Source organism: Acromyrmex echinatior, chromosome 19 (genome assembly GCF_024713525.1).
Source record: "Acromyrmex echinatior isolate Ae372 chromosome 19, ASM2471352v2, whole genome shotgun sequence".
NCBI lineage: Eukaryota > Metazoa > Arthropoda > Insecta > Hymenoptera > Formicidae > Acromyrmex > Acromyrmex echinatior.
Window position 1 is genome coordinate 6624153 of NC_141870.1, and position 21960 is coordinate 6646112.

At 41.9% G+C, this 21960-nt stretch overlaps 5 protein-coding genes and 1 pseudogene across 5 annotated transcripts; 1 reads left to right on the top strand and 5 right to left on the bottom strand.

Annotated features, from left to right (window-relative positions):
* LOC147906675 (uncharacterized) lies at positions 1-4432 on the bottom strand. Its single transcript, XM_087416210.1, has 2 exons — positions 3648-4432; positions 1-3588 (listed from the first exon to the last, which is right to left on the bottom strand). The coding sequence occupies exons 1-2, from the start codon at positions 3896-3898 to the stop codon at positions 3036-3038; spliced, it is 804 nt and encodes a 267-aa protein (XP_087272336.1). The 5' UTR covers positions 3899-4432; the 3' UTR covers positions 1-3035.
* A 488-nt stretch (positions 4433-4920) lies between these two features.
* LOC147906676 (uncharacterized) lies at positions 4921-5567 on the bottom strand (annotated as a pseudogene).
* On the bottom strand, positions 5557-6234 carry LOC147906677 (uncharacterized). The gene has a single exon (XM_087416015.1). The coding sequence runs from the start codon at positions 6179-6181 to the stop codon at positions 5567-5569; it is 615 nt and encodes a 204-aa protein (XP_087272141.1). The 5' UTR covers positions 6182-6234; the 3' UTR covers positions 5557-5566.
* Positions 6235-7493: 1259 nt separating this feature from the next.
* Positions 7494-10464, top strand: LOC147906678 (uncharacterized). Its single transcript, XM_087416124.1, has one exon. The coding sequence runs from the start codon at positions 9654-9656 to the stop codon at positions 10371-10373; it is 720 nt and encodes a 239-aa protein (XP_087272250.1). The 5' UTR covers positions 7494-9653; the 3' UTR covers positions 10374-10464.
* Positions 10465-11550: 1086 nt separating this feature from the next.
* LOC147906679 (uncharacterized) lies at positions 11551-12995 on the bottom strand. The gene has a single exon (XM_087416081.1). It carries the CDS (start codon positions 12993-12995, stop codon positions 11790-11792), a length of 1206 nt encoding a protein of 401 aa, XP_087272207.1. The 3' UTR covers positions 11551-11789.
* Positions 12996-14423: 1428 nt separating this feature from the next.
* LOC147906680 (uncharacterized) lies at positions 14424-15905 on the bottom strand. Its single transcript, XM_087416082.1, has one exon. It carries the CDS (start codon positions 15544-15546, stop codon positions 14449-14451), a length of 1098 nt encoding a protein of 365 aa, XP_087272208.1. The 5' UTR covers positions 15547-15905; the 3' UTR covers positions 14424-14448.
* Between the last annotated feature and the right edge of the window lie 6055 nt (positions 15906-21960).

Sequence of the window (21960 nt, forward strand, 5' to 3'; positions counted from 1 at the left end):
CCATCTTCAGTAAATTCACAATATTCTTAAAACGCAAAATTACATATATCTAACATTAAATTTAACCGTCGTGTAATATAACTATGTATAAACGTGTTCTTTCATCATGTGAAGGTGCATCGTACAACAATGTTGCAGCGCCAATTGTCATATTACGAATTATGTAGAACAAGAATTTCCAGATTCTAATTTAAAAAATTAACTTCTCATTAATATCTTCTAGTCGAAATGTATGAGAATAAAATCGTTACCTGTTTTACAGCAAAAAATGATGAATCTCAAGTACATCCTTTACACAGATGGAAATTTGTCGTGACATTGTGTGTTATTATTTGTCATATCATACATATATGTTACCACTATTTATATATATGTGTCAAAAGTTTCGATTGTTCTAGAATTATTTATTAAGTGTGAGAGAGATTTTTCTTTAGAAAAGGCAGATAAATATCGAGCAAACCTTCAGTGACACTTTGCTTATTGATACTATTTATTTGGCTTTTTATGTATATCATTTCAGAAATTCTTCTTTTCATTAATGATTGTTCTGTGTTTAAAATTCTGATATTATCCCAATCCAATTCGTGCATCTCATTCAACTGGTGACGTGAAACCACTGACATCTCCGAGGTGGATCTTCTTATGTCCTATGTTCTTTTATTCGAGTTTTTAATTTCCTTTTTGTTTGGCCAACATAAAAAGACACAATTTAAACAATTTATTTTATAAACCACTTCACAATGGTCCTCTTTACGCAGAAGATTTTTTCCAGTTTTAATAAATCTATTCATTTTATTTATAGGTTTGTAAGCGATATTAAAGTCCTGAATATCTGATAGTTTTTTAAATTTTTCCGATACTTTACTTAAATATGATATTATAAAAAACTTTTTCTTTAAATTAAAATTAGAGTCGCTTTCGTTATTGTTGTGCTTACTATTTTTATCTAAAATCATTCTATTTTCTAAAGTTTTAATTCTATTTTTTATTGTTGGAAAGATAAAGATTTAAGAGGATAACCATTTATTAACAGAGTGTGAATTAAGTCAGAAATGTTTTTTTCCTGAAATTTTGGATGGGATAAAAGCAATATTCTATCTAATTGCCCGACGATTACACCCTTTAGTATTTTAATACCATTGTATACTTCCATTGAAAACTCCCTTAAGTATTTTATTACCATTGTATACTTCCATTGAAAATGATGATGAAATAGATGATGAACAAGTAGTTTTAAAGGAAATTTAGTGACAGATTTAATTAAGAAAAAATGTATCAAACTGAAAAATATTTGGTCTTTTTCTAATAAAAAAGACAGAAAATCCCATATTGTTAAAAAAATATCATTCCGAATTTTAAAAGTTAAAAAAATCTTGTTTTAAAATCTCTAAATGTTCCATTCTCTGCAATAAATTCAGACATGCTATTTACTGCGGGGAACGTTCATATAGAAAATCGAAACGGGGTGCTAATTTCACATCTAAAATTAGCATCGAATCGTTCTGAATAGTCTATTTGAGTATTTTTTGTTGTAATAAGAACTCTATTACTTGTTAAAAGACATCGAATGGATATCTTTTAACTAGTATTCAGAACTATTTGTTATGCTAATGTTGATGTGAAGTTAGCACCTCCAGTTTTTGAAGTCTCTTTTGTGGCAATTATTTTTTAATTGTTAAAAAAAAAATTTTAAAATTTAAAAAAATAATATTGATTTTTTTTCGGAAAATCGACGTTCTGACAAGAGTTCTGATAGCCTCATCAAGAGTTCTAAAGATTATCCTTAATAATCAATGCGCTCCCCCTTGTAGGGCACGGCCTTGCCGTGGCGAGGGGGCTCCCCTGGGGAAATCCTAGGGGTCTAACTGTATCCCGTGCGGATCCCCCTGTTATGGAGTGGACCCGCATATCGGGTTCGACACCCCAAGGGGGAGGGGTCCCTCAGTAATGAGGTGCCTCTGGTAGGCCTGCTCTTCGAAGCGGCGAAGAAGCTGCGATCATAGACTCCCCCTATCGCAGAGACTCAAGACACCCTCTTCCTCGACGAGATGGTGTCCTCTTCCCCACAAGGAGAGAGAAATCTCGAAGAGTGTTGACCCGCCCGAGGGATGGACCGAGGAGCTGGGCGTCACCAGGAGGGAGATGGCGAAAGCCTTCGCTCGCCTAAAGGGTAGACCTAGAGCCCCGGAGCCGGACGGCGTGCCCGACGGCGTACAGGCCGATATGGCTGCTGGACGATGTGGACAAACTGTTGGAGCGAGTAGTAGGTATACTAGGCGGGTTCTAACCCAGGGGCTAGAGGGGAATGCGGGGTGCGGGGAAGTACTTGTAGGCGCGGGGGATACCTAACGCGGGGGAAAGAGGGGGAAAGGTCTAGGCTCCTATACAATAGGGCTTCTTTTTTTGTTATCAAAATTTGATCATGTTTTTCTTTAAAAATGCATTGATAATAAAGGTTTGAATTTGACCATGACATATTTTTCTTTTCTTTAAAAATGTATCGATAATAAAGGCTTGCATGTTAGAGAAAGATAGAGCGCGCGTGCTATGAGTGAAGAAAGGATGGAAGAATTAATAGAGTACGAGTTTCTTTTGTATGATACAGTTTTTTCAATTTTTATGGTTTTTCCTGGCGCGTCAAGGCAAAGGATGGGAAGTAAAAGACAATACACATGAAATAAGGCTAACAAAAAATGTTTTATTTACATCTTATTACATCGGTTTTCGTACTTATTAAAAACTAAAGCTAATAGTTCGCAATCGATTAGTTGATGTCCATTGAAGATGTCGCTATCACATATAATGTTCTCAGATGCGATGTTGGAGAATCGCTTATAATAAAGGCTTGCATGTTAGAGAAAGATAGAGCGCGCGTGCTATGAGTGAAGAAAGGATGGAAGAATTAATTTATTTAGAGTACGAGTTTCTTTTGTATGATACAGTTTTTTCAATTTCTATGGTTTTTCCTGGTGCGTCGAGGCAAAGGATGGGAAGTAAAAGACAATACACATGAAATAAGGCTAACAAAAAATGTTTTATTTACATCTTATTACACCGTTTTCATACTTATTAAAAACTAAAGCTAATAATTCACAATCAATGAGCTGCTGTCCATTGAAGATGTCGCTATCACATATAGTGTTCTCAGATGCGATGTTGGAGAATCGCGTATACTTGGTATCTACCGTATCGACGAGTCGAGCTAATCGTTTGAACGTTACATCGATACACCCGTTAAAATCAAACATACGGCGTAGCGTCGTTTCGGTTATCATAATGCGTATGAATGAAGAATCGAGACGTACGACCGTAGCATAGTTCAGCATGAAAACACTGACGATTAGCGATCCAACGATTATAAAATTATCCTTGTATTCATTTCGAAACAGCTTGTAAATATTTCCTCGCTGCTCGTAGAGGCTCTTCCACGTTTCGAGAGATAGCGATAGTTCGTGTCCGCGATGATCTCCAAGGACGATCTCCATGTAACTCGGTGGGCCAACATTGATGCCAATTTCCAAAAATTTGTAGCCCGTATTCGTCAGATCGTAACGTCTGCTCAGTAAACGCACTGCACGATGCTCCGTACTGTGTACATACATAATGTTAAAAAATGTTTCTTTTATGTATAGAACGTTGGAACTTACATGTTATATTCCTTCTTCACATCGTACGATGCACTGTTCTCTTTAGCGTACATTTTTTCAACCGTTCGTACAAGCGGGTATCGTAAGACTGATTGCATCCGTGTAAATGGTAATACTTTTGGAATCGATGAGAGAAGATAGGTTCTCCCCTCCTCTTTTTCAAGAATTTCGAACATGTTTGCGAGATGTTTGAGATCGATAATTCGAAAGAAAAGAAAGAATTCTTTCAGTCGACCGACAGTAATTGTCATTGAACGCACGCATAAAGTGAGCTCGTGATGTCATCTCGAGCATGATCTTAATCCTCGTTAAAAATCAGCCATTTGGCGTTCTTTGTTCTTTTTAAAAACAATTCGTTACACGCAAACAGGCACCGGTAACGGACACTCGAAAGTTCTAGAACAATTCAATTCGCGCACGCGAGCGCCGCGCTCCGACGAATACGTCATGCGCTGTCACCAATCCCACGTACGGATTTTCTGCCGCGCATGACTGTTACGTTGAACGTCGTTAGAAAAGAATCCAAAGCGCCAATCAATTTTGTACACCTAATGCCACGTAATAATTACGATTGTGGCAAAATTTTATTGGATTTTTCCCAAGAAGAAAGCCCAGGCCGAAAGCAATAAATGCTTCGATCTCGCCGGCCTCCTTCTTAGAGTCAAAAAAGTTCTTAGAGTTCTTAGAGTTCTTAGAGTCATAGTCTCGCTACTATATCGCTTCGTAAAACCGCCGTGCTAACCGCTTAGTGAAAACCGCTATAAAACGAATCTTTTCGAGAAGTGCCGAGAAAATCGCCGAGATTTTCCATCACCGCGATTGCAACTACAATTTGGCAAAGGTGACCGCATGTAATATTCTGTTAATCTAATATTTAATTAATTATATATTTTGAATTTGTAACTGTGCATATTAGAGAAAATTCTTTTGTTAAATTACAAAGAAACGGAGTTCTCTTTACTGTCGTGTATCATATCAACCGTGTGCCGTTCTCTCACTCGAATCTTTCCGCGCGGTGCATTCCCGCACATTTTCTGGTCCTTCGAGCCGAATGTGATTCGCAAGAAATATCGTTAGACAAACGCCGCATCGCTTTAAAAATTTCACGTCAGCGCTCTCGCTCTGATTCGCTCTCGCACACGACACGTTTTATCAAGTCTATCTATGTATTTTCTTTGTCACAAATTTATACATACGTTTATACATACGTTTATACACACGTACATACATACATAAGTTTATACATGCGTTTATACATACGTACATACGTTTATACACACGTACGTATGTTTATACATACGTTTATACATTACAAAGGAATGGAAAAGAAATACATAATAAATACGTTAATGTATTTTTATTTAAAAAATTCTTTTGCAACCACCAGTTATATATTTTCAATACATTTTGTAACGCGCAATTCTTAACATGTTGTCCACATCGTATAATATTAGTAACATCTAGATTAGATAAAGATTCCATGTCTTCGTAAACTGCATCCAGGGTCTCAATGTAAATGTGTTCTCGCTCATCGTCCAGAAGCAAATTCCGCAGCCACGTTCGTTTCTCGCATCCCTTGACATACACGACAGCATCATCTTCAAATACAGCCATCGTAATTAGACGTTTTGCCTCGTTGTACGGGATCGTCCCGTCCTCCCATTGCAATCCATGGTGATAAGCAATCAACCAGGAGGCGCAAAATTTGTCGGATCTTGTCAAAAATTTCCATGGCACGGCACTCGTAAAAATGTAATGCGTGAGAACGGTCCCCTATTTCAGCACCGCCACTTCCTTTACGATAAATTTCTTATTAACGATGAGTCCTTGCAGATCCACGAACGTTGGCACGAGCATGTTGTCGAGAAGACTGCAGTCGATTGCGACGTATCGTAGATCTTATCATGTTAGAGGTACACTTAGGTGATTTTGCGCACAACGTTGGTCAATGGATTATATTGAATCACGCGATCGTGTATGATGAGACAATAGGCTGTTGTATTTGCAGGTACATCCTCTTTACATTCAAAGTCTAATCGCACGTCCACGGTGCCACTCTTGATTGATTCGTTCTGTCGAGAGCAATCGATGATCATGAATGGACCATAACGTAAAAAAGTTGTAAAGGTGAGACTCGGCTCGAGATACTCGTATCCGTAGTAGCCCTTGCAGAAACGCGCGTACAATTCGTACAGAATCGCACATCTGTTTTTGTCAAAATCCAGATTCAAGTCATCGTACGGATAACATTCCGAATTCAGGTAAAGTTTCGCATTGATTAATTTGCAGTCGTCGAATCGATTTACATCCTCGGACATGATGTTTTTTCGACCTGTTTGCATAGCGAAAATAACGTAGCGCGGCTTCTCGAGCTGAGTAGCCGTCTTGATGGCCCACGAATGCTTGGTTGTGCTCTGCAAGAGTGGAAATTCGTACAAATCCCACGAGCGAAAAGCCATGCTCAGATATCGTCCGCTCTCCAAAGCGCGCAGCATCGACAGCTTATTTATCTCGCTCAATAACACATGCGGCATTCGCCACTGTACTTTGAATAATTCGAGCGTTGGCTCTACCGCCGGATCTCCCTCAGACAATTGTTGTCGTTGCGCGCTCGTATTAAAATCAACTCGTGACGAGCGTTAATCACCACGCGTTTGTAATCTTCGTAAAATCCCAGCAGTACGTAGAGCGGTACACAGAAATTAAAATATCCGGCTGCAGTAGTCTGCGCATCCCAGCCGGCATTCCGTAGAATCACGCTTCTGTCGGATGACACTGTTACATAGTTTTTGAGCGTGCTAGTTATATCCACATTTCTATTATGATCAATCTCCACACCATTGAGTTCATATCGAATCTCATCGAATATGAAAGCGACACAGTTATTTCCCAATGCCACATGAGCATCCTGGACCGCTTTGTTCTTCGTCAGTTTTCCCTCGACATATAGAAAGCTTTCGTACGGCAGTGTGTACAGATCCTGTTGCTGTATGGGTATTCTTATTTCGACACTGTACCCGAATGTTGTATTAGCGAACGGATTGTACGTGTGAGTCTCAATCTTGACGATGCGATCGTCAAAGATCGGCTCATCTTTAATGTTTAAGATATCAGTCATCTTAAAAGCGCACCACGAATCCTAAAGATTGTAAAAATTTAACGTTCGACGCACTGAGCTTCTTCTTGCTGACGCAGTTGGATGAGCGAGCGTTATCGAGCGGTGATGTTACCAGCTTTGTAATGAATGAGTTATCTCTCTGCGTGCGTTCCGCTCCGTTCAATACGAGCATCTCACGCTCGCTGTCGCTGTCGCACGTGCAATTTGACGGTGATCTCCTCTCCGCGAAAATCGAGCAATCGTCCGTTCTGGTCGACGATGCGTATCGTTAGATCCGTAATGCTCCGTACCGTGATCGGCAGGTAAATGATCTGTGTCGGCCTCTCCGATATCTTATATCCTGGTTGCACGCTCGGCGAAAATTTGTGTATCGTGTGCGCGCTTTTGCTGTTGCTGTACGCGTCCGCAGTCACGTTACACTCTACGCGGATAACGTTTACATTCATTATGTTGATCGACATGTTCGATTCGTGCCATCTTCGCGGTCGCAGCAAACGCTTCGACGAGAATCCCAGCAGCAATCCAATGCTGTTGGGCTTGTCAAAGTTTATTCTGTATGCACATTTAATCTCGCATCTCATCGTGTTGTAGTTTGCGCGGAGCGTAATTGGGTATTCTCCACCATCACAATTATCATCATCAGTGTCATTGTTGATGTTGTTGTTGTTGTTGTTGTTGTTGTTGTTGTTGTCACCACGCACTATGTCAACGGTTTCAAGTGCGTTGCGGTGCAAACGTTTCCGTAAAATCATACGTTTCAAAAATTCATTTATGTCTCGCACTTCGTACGAACCCTCGGGAATTGTAATTTCTGCATCGTCTTTACCAAAATAAAATTTATTGTTCGATTCGTTTACATTCGGTATCGTGTGATAAATCTCAAAAATCGCCAGACCGAGCTCGTAATCGCCGTCACTCAAATCTATGAAGGGAAAGTAGTTCGCCGCGAGGACGGTGCTCTTCCCGCTCAGCGTAAGTATCAGCGACATGACGGAAAAAGCGTTCGACTAATACTGAGATTTTACAGCATCTCGCCGAGCTTCTTAAATTCACGCGCGTCTATCGTGCGTTTGTAGAAACCGCAGACACATTTGACCACAGAAGCTCTGATCGTACGTCTGATAGGACGTACGATTGTACTCTATCGTCGTAGCACCGTTCTCGAAATATCGCACCAGTTCCTCGGGCGGTCGAAGATCACCGAAATTGTCAAAGTATACGCTCTCTCGCTCAGAGCCGAATCTCTCGCGGTGACACGTTTCCGCGCCTCCTTGGCGAGTACTTTGTCTGCCGCGTGTCTATCGGTGAGATCGTTGCTCCGAGAATATGCGATGTCGTGTTCTCGGCACGCCGCGTCCAGCGGATTTATGCCCACGTCACCTCTGGCTAATCGCTTCGTAAGCCGAGTGCCCGGGCCGCAAAACTGGTAGCCCGGAATATGTAACTCGAAAGGAAGCGCGTTTATCGTTCGATTCTACAGACTGCCGCCCGACGCTGACATTCGTTACAGTCCTTTATCTTAAGTGCGGGACCGTCGATGTGCGTCCTCTGCCACGGCTGATTGTAGTGCTCGTCGCAGCGACGATACGTTTGAACCTCCGAATCCGCCTTCACGTGTTCCGGAAGCTTGTCCCACACGTAGTCAATATAGTCACCGTACACGCGTAAGAGTACAACCTTCGGTATATAATGCAGCTGCTCAGCGTTCAAGTCCTGAATGTCGAAAGGATGGACACAGCGCGAGATACATTTTGCTACTGCGCGACTCGTAAATTCGCGCGCCTTTAAATAGTCGTTCGAGAGCGCGTAGCCTTAGTGTGAGCATGAAATTCGTGCCGCAACCGTTGTCGATACGCGTTCACGAACTGCGACGCGAAATCGCAAATGATGGGAGGCAGCGTGGAGAAGCGCAAGCACGGCGAAATGCTGCCGAATACTATACGCGCGATAATTTGCGGCCCATCGAATTGTAAAACCAACGTTCTCATAAGCTTACTCGAGAGCCCGAACGGCGTGCGTTTCGAAAACGTGTACGTCTACTCGAAATCGTTGCAACAGCCAAAGTATCGATATCTCGAAAATTTGTTTACGTCTATCGACGAAATCGGCTACTTTACGTTCTCCAACAACAGCGACATCGTTCCACCGAGCGAGGCGCATCCAAATTCTATTTTTATCTTTGATGACGTGACAAGCAGGATGCGGTGAGAGAATACTTTTCGATGGGTCGCCACGCGAACGTCGACTGCTATCTCTGTCAGACATACGCGAGGATACCTAAACATCTGATACGTGACAACGCGAACCTGCTGATCCTGTTCACACAGGACGGTACCAACTTGAAACACGTTTACAACGATCATGTGAATACTGACATGTCGTATGATGAATTTTGCACGTTGTGCCGCGACTGTTGGCAACAAAAATATGGATTTCTAGTGATAGACAAAGACAGTGGGCTCACAAACGGACGATATAGTAAAGGATTTCGCGTGACCAGTCGTTACCGATACTTAGCCAGAAACGAACATGGCGGATGTGCGCGAGCGTGAAAAAATCGCGAGGGAGATCGAGAAGACGAGCGAGTCGATCCGCAAGAAACATCGCGCTCTGAAAACCGATAGAATCGAGGAGGGCATCGCGTTGGACAGACATTTTAAACCTCTTATCGAACCGCTGCGACTTTTCGTCGACAACCCCAGCATGCGCGCTACAAAAAGAGAGTTGCGCGAAGATGCAACGTCTGCCTCTAAACGTGAGAGGAAGGAGGAAGAGGAACAAGAGAAGGAGGAGGGAGAAGAAGCGAATGAGACGTTCGAGCGTTCCACGACTCTTCATAAATCCAATGATCGATCGCACGATCGCGCACAGCCGATAACCTCCACACCATGTGCCAAAATCGTACCGACGATAGATTCGTTGGAGAATGTTTTCGAAACGACGGAAGACTCGCTAGCGACGAAGATTCAAAATCAGCTGCAAACGTCGGAAGGTTGAGAGGCGTTACGAGCCGGCTTGGGCCACTGGGGCAAAAGTATGTCGAGGCTGTCCTGAGGGGAGTGCAAGATAAAGAGAGCGGTATAGATCACGTGTACGGCATTTACCTACACAAGGATGGACTGATGTTTGGCAATAAACGTTTCGACGTGGATGACGCGGACAACATAATTATCGATGGCGTACGATACGTCGGTACACCTGGTCTTTACGAGTTGATTTTCAAGAGAATTCCCGACGATACTCTCTACACGGAAGACGATATGCACAAGTACAAGAGCATGCTGTTGGTGACGAACGCGCACAAACACAAGTACCATTCGCAGGGTCGATTATTGAGCAACAGAGGATACAAGTACAAACACGTAATCGCACCGTTGATGTCGATCACACCCAAGAAACAGAAAAAGAAATTTGGAAAGGGATTACCTCATGCAATGATGACATTGAATGACAACGCGATCGATTACGAGCACTGGAATGATCCCAACGAGCTGGTGGATCGTCTAAGATTGCTCGACGCTTCGCACCGAGCAGGCAACAACGCTCACGACAACGAGATGCTGTCGATCATCGAGGAACTTCGCGAAGCTGGTCTTATTATAAATTAAATCGCGTAGCCATGAAACGATTCAGTTGAATAACATCAGTGAGAAAAAATACATTATTTTCTCGTACTCAGTGTATTACGCGTCGAATCATGAAAAAAAAATCTGAGAAAAAGAGAGAGAAAATTATCTCCGAGAGACGTCGACTCATTGAGGAATTGCACGCTCCTGCGAGAAGAAATTTTCCGCGAAGGCGCGTCATAGTTCGGGGATACGACAATCTGTGGCAGGTTGATGTCGTTGAGATGTGTCCGTACTCAGGTTTCAACAGAGGCCACCATTACATACTCACCGTCATCGATGTGTTGAGCAAATACGCGTGGGCCGTACCACTCAAGAGCAAGGGTGGAAGCGAGACGGCTAACGCTATCGCTGAGATCGTTCGAGAGAGTAGATGTTCAAAAAATTTACAAACGGATATGGGGAAAGAGTTTTACAACGCCGATGTGCAGAAAATCTTGAAAAAACACAATGTTAATCATTATTCCACGTATTCGACGTTGAAAGCGTCAGTAGTCGAGCGGTTCAATCGCACGCTCAAGAACGACATGTGGAAGATGTTTACGCTCAACGGCAATTATAAGTGGATCGACGAGCTGCCGCGTCTCCTGTCAGATTACAACGCGCGCAAGCATCGCACCATCGGCATGCGACCCGCCGAAGTAACTCCCGCGATCGCCGAAAGACTCTTGGACATGGTGTACAGCGCGATAAAGATCGCGGGTTCTGCAAAATTCAAAATAGGCGATTCGCGTGAGCAAGTACAAAACGATTTTTGAGAAGGGTTACACGTCAAATTGGACCACCGAAGTGTTTACGATCGTTAAGGTGCAGCGTACCAATCCTGTAACCTATTTACTCGAGGATTATTGCAGAAAATCCGTCGCTGGAGCGTTCTACGAGTATGAGTTGCATCGCGCTACTCATCCAGACGTGTATCTCGTGGAGAAAGTACTGCGCAGGAAGGGAGACAAGGTGTACGTCAAGTGGCTGGGATTTGATGAATCACACAATTCATGGAATCATTCACAAAAACAATGTTATTTGATAAAAATTTTGATTCATATTTTATTTCTACATATAAAAAATATATCAATATAAGTATATAAACTAAGTATATTTTTTATTATTTCCTATTCATCTTCGTTTTGCAGTATACAGATATAAAATACGTATATAAATGTATAATACATGAAATGAAAATAATAGTAATACATAATAAATGATACTACATAAAACGTAATAGTAATACTTATATAAATATAAAAAAATGTATTATGTGTAAATTATAATGATAATAGTAACATGTACACTGTATGAAAATGTAGAAAAAACATAATAGTGATATAAATGTTGATACACACACACACACACACACACACACACACACACACATACACACACACACATATACATATATTACAAAGGTATCCGCCAATGCCCCCACGGTAACGTCTCCGTCGAGTCTGGTACGACGTATCGTTTGTCATCGTATGGACTCAGAGCGATTTTCGATTCGGATATCGTGTACATATCGTGCAGTTTAGATCGTATACACGATTGACGACGAGTCATTTCGATCTCTTCATTCAAACACCGCGTGTAATCGTCGAACGTTATCGTTCGCGCTACGATATTACCCTTTACGCCTTTTGCTTTTTTAGTTTCTCTCTTGCCGTCCACCCTCATCGCGTACATCTTCGCTCTGAAACTAACGAATTCGGTCATTATCACACCGTTATTTTCGTCTTTCATCAGACCAGGTACTTTTTTGTTCGCGAGAGGCATACCGTACGCGTTGTCCATCGGATAATCACTCGTGTCGAATCTAGCGATATCACGTTTCATAGTCTCGTAAACGTTCTCGTACTCGACGCTGTATACAAGACTGTCCGTGTCGGTGTACATAATTTTACATTTGTCGCGAAACAGTGGTAACATATACTCGTGATGAAATTCGTACAAGCAGACTTTCGATATGTCGAGTATACACATACCCACGTAAATCGGCTTGTTGAACTTCATCTCGAGTTTGCGCAGTTCGACGGCGATCAAATTTTCTGCAAAGATACTACGGCTGTGGAAATTCGGTTTCGCGATCATTGCCTCCGCACCGTACCGTCCGTCCCATTTTGTTAATAATTTTACGTCAACGTGGTTGCGCACATTCTCCATAGTTTTACCGAATACCGCGTTGTTCATTAATTTATATAAATTTTTCTCGAAATCATTTTTAGCGCGAATTCTGAAATTTGTATTGAGTTCAATATAATCGCGAAGCCATGGAGATTGCGCGAATTGTAGTACTCGATGAATCTTTGTTACGCGAAGACCGTGACGAGTACATTGTTGCAGGTTGCGGTAGTGGATGACGTAACGCTGTTTATCATACAGCGTCGCTAAAAGTTTAGCCTCGCGCTTGCCGGGCGGCTTATCGCGCGTCGGACAGAACGGCATGTCTGTGTGCAGATCGTGTAGATGTTGTGGATACTCGAGATCGACTTCGAGAATGTAACCGATGGATGAATCCAGAGCGATCGCGCTCACATCAAAATTCGCAGAGTCTTCGACCCATCGAAATTCGGCGTATGGCAATGGTCGCCCATTCGTATAAATTGTTAACATCGTAGTACATCAAGTACGACGATGGTTTCGATGAGTCGTACGAACGCATGTACTTGTTATTAGCCTGTGCGTATCTACCGGAACATTGACTGAGACTACCGCATATACCGCGCTCGATGAACATGACCATATCGATGTCGGTGAGTAACTCGAATCTTATACGCGTATGTTTTAGCATCGCGTCCCACGTGAAACCAGGCAATGTATAGCGCGGGATCGAGACCGTAACTCGCGACATAACTTTCGAGGAAATTTTCGAAAATGTCGGCCAATAACAAGATATCGGTTTTCAAGTACAGATCACTGTACTCGCCGAGCGTTTGAATGGAGAATCGCTTCCAGACGTTCGCGGCGTGAGCGTAATCGCTCTCGGATACTATATCGCTTGTCAACGAACTTAAAAATAATTCGCGCGGTGGTAAGCGCGTGTCCTGCAATTTTTCGACGCGATCAATGTACTCGTACGGAAAGACATCTTTTCGTGTGAGTAATTCAAATTCTTCATCTGATAATGTTGAAAATTCGGAACGTATAATTTTTAATTTGTCTCTGCTTAAAAACGACGTCAATTTATCGAGACTTGCGTTTAGAAATTTTAAAGAATCGATAAATCGTAATTTTATGCAATTTTTCCGAAAATTCTTTTCATTTGTGTCTTTGGTGCTATCGACATTTTTAGTGAATGAAATATATTTTTCTTTAGTTATCCGTAGTATATTTACATGTCCTTCGAACGCGGTAGCAATTTCTTTAATTATAAAATGCGCGTCGTAGCCTGATAAATTGTGAAAAACGATCGGAATATAAAATGAATTTTTATAATTAAAATTACAATTTGCATGCGCTGGACCACGGAATCTACCGGTGAGATGACAATGATCGCGGACCCGCGTATCGTCCGGCGCGAACGGTTTCTCGCAAATGTGGCAACGCGTCGCGCTACGGTACGCCTCCAATTGTTCTTTCGACAACGTTTCCATGGATACGTTAGCGGATACTATATTTTTCACTTGATGCGCCAAATCGTTGAGTTGTCGCGCGAACCACGTTATGCAATCTTCATCGCGACGGAACCGATACAATGATAACGCGTCGTTGTACGAACATCGCACGTAGTATCCTATACTAAATACCTCGTGCTGTTGATGCGTGTACGACGATGACGATGCATTTTCTCTTTCAAGTTCAATCTTCCGTAGAACGCACTCCAAATCGTAGACGATGAATGGGGCGCTCTGCTTATTGCAGTGGTTCTCAAATTCGAGCCACTTGTCGTCCACGCTCGGCAGTTTGATAGCGAAGTCGTTCATCTTCTCGCAGTCCATTACGTGCGATTGCAATTTTTCGTTGGTATTGAAGTAGTGCAAGCATCTGAAAAAAAAGAAAAAAAATTATAACTATTACCATTATTTTATTAGTGAAACGAAAAATTATAATAATTTTTCATGTATATTTACCGATCGCAGAAAAATTTCTTGTTCTTTTTTCCACTAATCTGCGAACTCACAAGACGGGATAGGTTTTTTATCCACGCAAAATGTCCAATACCATCGTTGCGTGGATCTTGCACGTACAGCATGTTGACGTGTTTCTCCTTCTTTTCATTGGTGAGTCGCAGAGGAAGGATCTGTTTATTCTCGATGCCATACACGTTGATCGACACCGCGTTCAACCGTTCGAATTTATAAATATCTTTTAAAGTCATTGGAAATTCATTGTTTGCGAGATTTAGTACTGTTGTATAATGCGGATATGACGATTCCCGATTTACATGTCTTTCTGCGGGATACAGAGCGGCGACCACTGACCACGCGAAATATGCATTGTCTGCTGAATAAATACTGATCACCCGTTTCGTCACTATTTCTCGTGGCACTTCGATATGACATCCCGCGTGCATTGGATTATGCTTATTCACATTCATTATCAAATTGAGGATTCGCGATAATGCCCACCCGCTGTCGCGTTCCTGGAATTCTTCGAGCGATGCTAGGATAGGCTCGACGACGTGTCGCTCGTACCACTCGTGCATATCGGTGCAACGATATATCTCGCTGTTCTTTGTAATTATGTTCTTATTGGCACGTTTATCCTTCGTTGCAAATTCGCCATTGAACGCAGTATTCACTTTTGCGCTATCGTGTCTTTCTACTGCGTCTCGCACACGCTTGAACACTATTTCCTTCGCGTCTTCCAAAAACCGTCGCGGCTCAATGTGATTAGAGTTTATCACAGCACATGTCGATACACGGTTTTCAAACGCGACGTCGATCTCTCGCCAGATGAGAGATCTTTCGTCGCGATTCGCGTACTCGCCACCAATGTGCACGAAACGTTGCTCCAATTGCACTTTTGCACCCGCGAGTCGCGCGATCCTCGCCACCATGGATTGTCTGTGTCCAATGGCGAGACGCGGACGCTTGGCACGACAAAGTTCTTCAAGCTGCTCGATGCACTCGTCGCATCGTTGCAGCCACGCGAAATATTCCACCAGAGTAGCGACCTGGCCGCACTGTTCCAACAATTCGCGTACTCGCTCATGATTTTCCATGTCTTTTTTTTACAGTCAGATCACACTCTTCTACGGAGCACTTGCACGTGATTCATTCACAATGCTATTCGCAATAGTTTTTTCATTGTGTGCACTGTGGGCACTTGTTGCATGGAAATATAAGGTATGTTGGTAGTTTGCAATTTGTGCAAGACTGACCGCTTAGCGCGTAACCGAAAAACATTGGCGCTTCTATTAACATGTGGCGACATGTCACCGATCTGATAGTATGTATATATATATATATATATATATATATATATATATATATGCCTCGACGCGCCAGGAAAAACCATAAAAATTGAAAAAATCATACAAAAGAAACTCGTACTCTATTAAATCTTCCATCCTGTCTTCACTCATAGCACGCGCGCTCTATCTTTCTCTAACAGGCAAGCCTTTATTATCGATGGAATTTTAAAGAAAAACATGATCAAATTTTGATAACAAAAAAAGGAGCCCTATTGTGTAGGAGCCCTATTGTGTAGGAGCCTAGACCTTTCCCCCTCTTTCCCCCTCTTTCCCCCGCATTAGGTATCCCCCGCGCCTACAAGTACTTCCCCGCACCCCGCATTCCCCTCTAGCCTCTGGGTTAGAACCTGCCTAGTATACCTACTGCGAGTCATTGAGGCCCGCATCGTCTAGTATCTGTCCCGGGGTGATCCGAACTTGTCCTGCGGTCAATATGACTTCCGGCAGGGGCGATTCACTGCTATTAAGCAAGTCCGTGCCCTCTCAGAACAGTTGACCGCGGGCGGGGAAGTGGCATTGGCGGTGTAACTAGATATAGTTTGCCGTGGGCCGGGTGGAGCCGTTGAGGGAGCACCTCCCTCCTACCTGATCGAGGACTACTTCTGGGACAGACAGCTGGAGTTCCATGATAAAATGAGAGTCTAGCAGCAGAGAGACGTGTCGTGTGGCGTTCCGCAGGGATCCATCCTAGGCCCCCTGCTGTGGAACGTCGCATACGATGCCGTCCCTCCGCACAGCCCTGCCCCTCCACTGCTACGTCGTCTGCTACGCGGACGACACGCTCGTGGTGAGGGGCGCGATCTGGGAGAGAACCGTTGCGATGGCGAACATCGCGGCTTGCGTCGTCGGCGTGATAAGAGAACTGAGTCTGAGGGTGGCCCTCGCCAAGTCGGAAGCTATCTTCTTCCACGATAGGACAGGCGGGGCGCCCCCTCGGGCCTCGGTAGTGGACTACCGCATCCCGGTGGGACCCAACTTGAAGTATCTGGATCTTATCTTGGATGGTCATTGGAATTTTTTCGATCACTTCAACAAGATAGCGCTACGATTGAGCCGTCGGGCTGACGCTCTACTCGACCTGATGTCCAACCTTCGTGATCCGGGTGAGGCGGGCATACATGCACCCATAGCCATTCGCATGGCCAGCCGCTTCTGCACACTGCGCAAATTCTGCCTAATTCGGCGGTTGGCTCCCCAATCCAAACCGGGGCCCTGTAACAAGACCCGCCTCACTCCATCCCTCCCTTGCCTGGAAGAATGGATGGGTAGGGGGGTGGACTGTCGTTCCGCCTGACACACCGGCACTGTGCTCACCGGCCACGGGTGTTTCGGTAAGTACCTGTATAGTATCGGGAAGCAGCCGACGACGCAATGCCACCATTGCGACGCAGCTCGGGACACCGCACAGCACACGCTGGAATTTTGTCCGATGTGGGCTGGAGAGCGCGGTGTCCTCCCTGAGGGAGGAGGTTGGGGACGACCTCTCCCTGCCGGCAGTTGTCAAGGCAATGGTCGGCGGGGAGGGGTCGTGAAAGGCTGTCTCTTTCTTCTGCGAGCAGGTAATGCAGCATAAGAAGGAGGCAAAGAGGGAGAGAGAGGGGGCCAGAAGAGACGACCTTCCTCCGCCGCCGGGCGGTGGCGATAATAGTGACGGTAGACGGGGGTAGAGGAGGGAGACGAGCGGCGGGGGGCCGCGGGAGATCACGCGGGCGCCAGCCTCAGCCGGATCGCTCGTGGCCCCGGGCCCTCCCCGCATGCTCGCGTCGCCGGATGCTCTACTCGGGACGCAGACGGCGGCGGCCTCCCTCCCAAAAGAAGAGGAAGGCGAAGAGGAGGACGACGAGGATGCGCACGGGGGGAGGAGGGTCGATGGCCCCTCCTCACCATCGCGGACCCCGCGTCTAGGACGCAGGGGGTTGCGAAGTGGCGGCGGGTTGCGACTCCTCCGCTAATCAGGATATAATCCTCCGCGCGCACACAGGGTGGGGGCTCTGGAGTCGCCCCATTAAACGATTGACCAGGTCCGGGCGACCGCGTGCGGAAGACTCGTCGCGACAGCGTGGCGTTAAGAGATGGATGGCGTCCACTTCCGCGCCCGAATCAGGCAGTCTGCGCCCTGCGCTTCCCGGAACCATCCCTATCGACGACCCCGAGCGGGATCGATTCGGCAGCAGCCGATTGACCAGAGAGGTTCCCAAAAGTATGCTGCTTCCTGAGAGTCCCTTAGCTATGGCCCGGTTAGGATATCCGGAGGGGTTTTAGTGAATGCAAGCCCCACATAACCCCGGGTTCTTCCCCGAGGCCCGGGGTATGCATCAGGTATTTCCTCTCCATTACAAAAAAAAAATAATCAATGCCCTAAAATAAATAATTAAAAAGTAATAGAATTTTGAATTTTAAGTTTCTGAATTTTTCCAAGTGCACACAGGACAAAATTTTTTTTTGGAAATTCGACATTCTGAAAAAGTTTTGGTAACTTCGCTAAGAGTTCTAATGATTATTCTTAATAATTAATGCACTGAAATCAATAATTAGTCATAGAACTTTGAAGTTTTAGTTGTCCAATTTTTCTAAGTCCACACAGGTTAAAATTTTTTTTTAGAAATCTGTCAAGGCGTTCTGTCAAGAGTTCCGGCAGCCCCGCCAAAAGTTCTAACGATTATCCTTAATAATTGATGAGCTAAAATGAATAATTAAAAAAAAATAAAATTGTAGAACTTTAGAAAATGGTGAGTTTTTAAATTTTTTCAAGTCCACGCAAGTCAAAAATTTTTTTTGGAAATCTAGCATTCTGACAAGAGTTCTAATGATTTTATATGTTAATAGTATGTAGATCGGTATTAGAAAGAATCCATTTCTAAAATTGTAATTTTGTATAAGATCTATTTGTCATGTATATACCAAATGGATTTGATTGTAACCTTAAAAGGCCGATTCTGTAATTCTTAACGACAATCGTTGATGTCATTGCGCAACTTATTTATTCTATATAATGTCTATGCAACAATATCAACGATTATCGTTAAGAGTTTAGAGAATCGGCCCCTTACTATATTTTTTATAATCAATTTTAACCCTAGCAAGTCATTCATAAGTTCAACGTATGCTACATTTATACACGTACTCTATGCTAACATTTACATTGCTGTAACTTTTTTATAATATAATTTGAGATCCAGATTGAGACTGAAAAAATATTTTAACTGTCCATAAATATGATAAGTCTGCAAGGATATTGTTTTTTGCGTTATTCTCAACGTGAGAATGCATGAAAGTTCAAAGAGGATACTTGGGACCCACACGTGACCAGCTTGTAAGCTTTCAGCGTTTCGGGTATCCCTTAATTTTTTGTTAAATTTTATTGAGTTTCGGTAGTATAAAAGTAAGTACACGAAAATGTAAAATTTGAAAAAATTGTTTCAATATAATAAATAATAGAAATTTTATAATCTCTGTCAGTCTTCGAAAATCGCTTGGCCGTTATATTGCTTTAGAACGAGTGTTGCATCTTCTAAACTAAATCTTAATAAACTTAATTATATATACTAATTATATAAACTTAATTATATATAGTAATATTTATACATGTATAATCTTTTATCTATCATTTTATATTGTTCAAATAATAAAAAATTTTATTTATTAATTGTAAATTTCTAATATATAAATTTTTCAAAATGTCGATTTTTGATATTTCAAATAATTATTTTTTTTTAAACGATTTATATCACACTATTTTTTTTGTTAGTCCAAAAGGTCAACTAAAAAAATCCTACAGGTTTTTGCTTGAACATTAAATTTAAAAATTTGAGAATATTTTATCCAAAGTAATCATTTTTTGTGAATTTTTCCAATCAAATTTCTCTGAAGCATTGTAATAAATTAAAAATAAAATATTTATTTCATTCATATTTGTCTGTTTTTGTCTGATTTCGAGATATAAATTTCACACGTTTTGAGCTAAAAAAATACATACTCAGTCAAGATATAGCGTGACAAAGTTGCAAGGTTTCACAACTCTTATATGATCGGGAAGGTAATCAAAAATAACAATGACTTACTAGAGTTAATAGTAGCACTTAGTCATACACTAAGTTTCGATTCTGGCAAATCACTCCCACCGGAAAAACAATTTGAATACCTTAATAAAGAAATTTCGTTGTTAAAGAGATGCCAAATGATAAAATTTACAATGATAATGACAATGAAATAGAACAAGCGGAAAATAAGAAAATTGAGGAAGATAAGAGAATTTTCAACAGTAATGTCCTGAAGCATAGGTCTACAAATACTTACGAACAAGCTTCAAGCATTGCATCTCAATGTGTTTCTGGCGAAACATTAAATGCGTATTATAATGCTGAAGTTGCCGAAAATATAAAACGCTTATTGTACTATTCTTCCTCTTTGGATCGGTATACCATTTTTTGGCATAGAAAATCGCGTTGCTACATCTTCTGGCGTCGCCAGCGGATTCGCTAACATCAAAACACCAACTTTTGGAAACGAACTATCTCAAAGAGCCGAGAAGTTCATTTTTCGTCACAGAAGATTGCGTTTGCTATTTAATAGAATCGACCAATTGCGGTTGACAGTTAATCACGATGAAGCTTCATCGGCGTTAGTGAAACGGCCCTAGAAATCAGTTTGAGATCTCAGACAGAGAAGGAATTAACAAATCACATGACCATTGTTTCTTCATCCAAAGTCATAATTTTTAGCATCATGGACACAAGGCTATAGACAAAGACGGCGGAGATTTAGAGAGAAATATCAACTGAGCACACTATGGCTGATATTCATAGACTGATCTTACATTTAATCTTAAGTATAGTCTTAAAATGTCATGAACTAAATAGAAGGACGCATTAGTGATTTAAGACATTACTTAAAATTGGTTTTACATTAGTTGCAAGCTGATCGTAAGATTGTTGCGACAATCAATTTAAAGCTAGGGTTTTGGAATCAAAGTTTCATATTGGCTGTCATAACAAACTTGCGATCAGCATGCAACTAATATAGAATCGACTTAAGACGGTTAAAATAAGAACTATGAATACCGGTCCAAGGAGAGAATGGCAAATTGCATCATGTGAATGACAACGTCCAATCAGGATCACATGATTAGTTTTCTCCAATCTCTCCCACTTCCATGTCTATGAAGTTTTGATGACCGTGCCCAATTAGAGGATCAGAGGAGATGAATCACGTGATGCATTTTGTTACTCTCTCTTTGAGATTCTCTATTCGCCATTCTCTCTTTATTCTCCTCTCCGACTTCTCGTGTTTCTCGTTGGCGGGAATTCAATTTTTGGATTTTTGGATTTTGGAAAATGTAATCGAGTTTAAAAAAGCGCATTTACAATAATAAGTATATTATATTATATCTGGAGACGAAAATGACTCGGCATGTTATTTTTCATCGCATAAGCGGCATTTTGGTCATCTAGCTGGAGTTGCCACCATTATTACCATTACCAGTGGCGAGGTATCAATCTGTTAAACTGTTAAATCAGTTAATTAATCTGCGGGGCCAAAAGAAGAAAAAATTTTGATGAACTTGCTGCAAGTTAACCAAAAAATATAAGTATTTATTTATCATGGATATTCTTATATTCAACCCAATTAAAATAGTAGTTTTAATTTTTTTTCAAGGATATTCTTTGTTGAAGATCTTCTTATTCCAACCCAAGTAATGGCAACTTTATCTGCCAAAAATTATTACGCTTCGAAAAAAATTAATGTATGAAATGAAAAATTAAAACCTAGATGCTACAATCTTAACTAATCAAGTTAAATTCTATCAAATTAAAAAGTAAAACACAAATGGTACTGTCTCTTGTTATTTATACAAACTTATCTTTTCAAAAAAAGGTAAAGAAGCACTAAGCTTTTCGTAAAGAATCACTTGGATCGGTTTCATCGTTTGCTGTTTAGTAGATTTGACCACTTATGGTTGATAGTTAATCACCGATTCGGCTTACTCCAGTTGGTGAAACGGGTCCTTTGTATATGATATGAAATATCCAATCCAATTAATAGTAGTTTTAATTCTTTTTCCAGAATATTCTTATTGAAGATCTTATTCCAATCTAAGTAATGACAACTTTAATTTTCTGTCAAAAATTATTACTATTTAAAAAATTAATGTATCAAATAAAA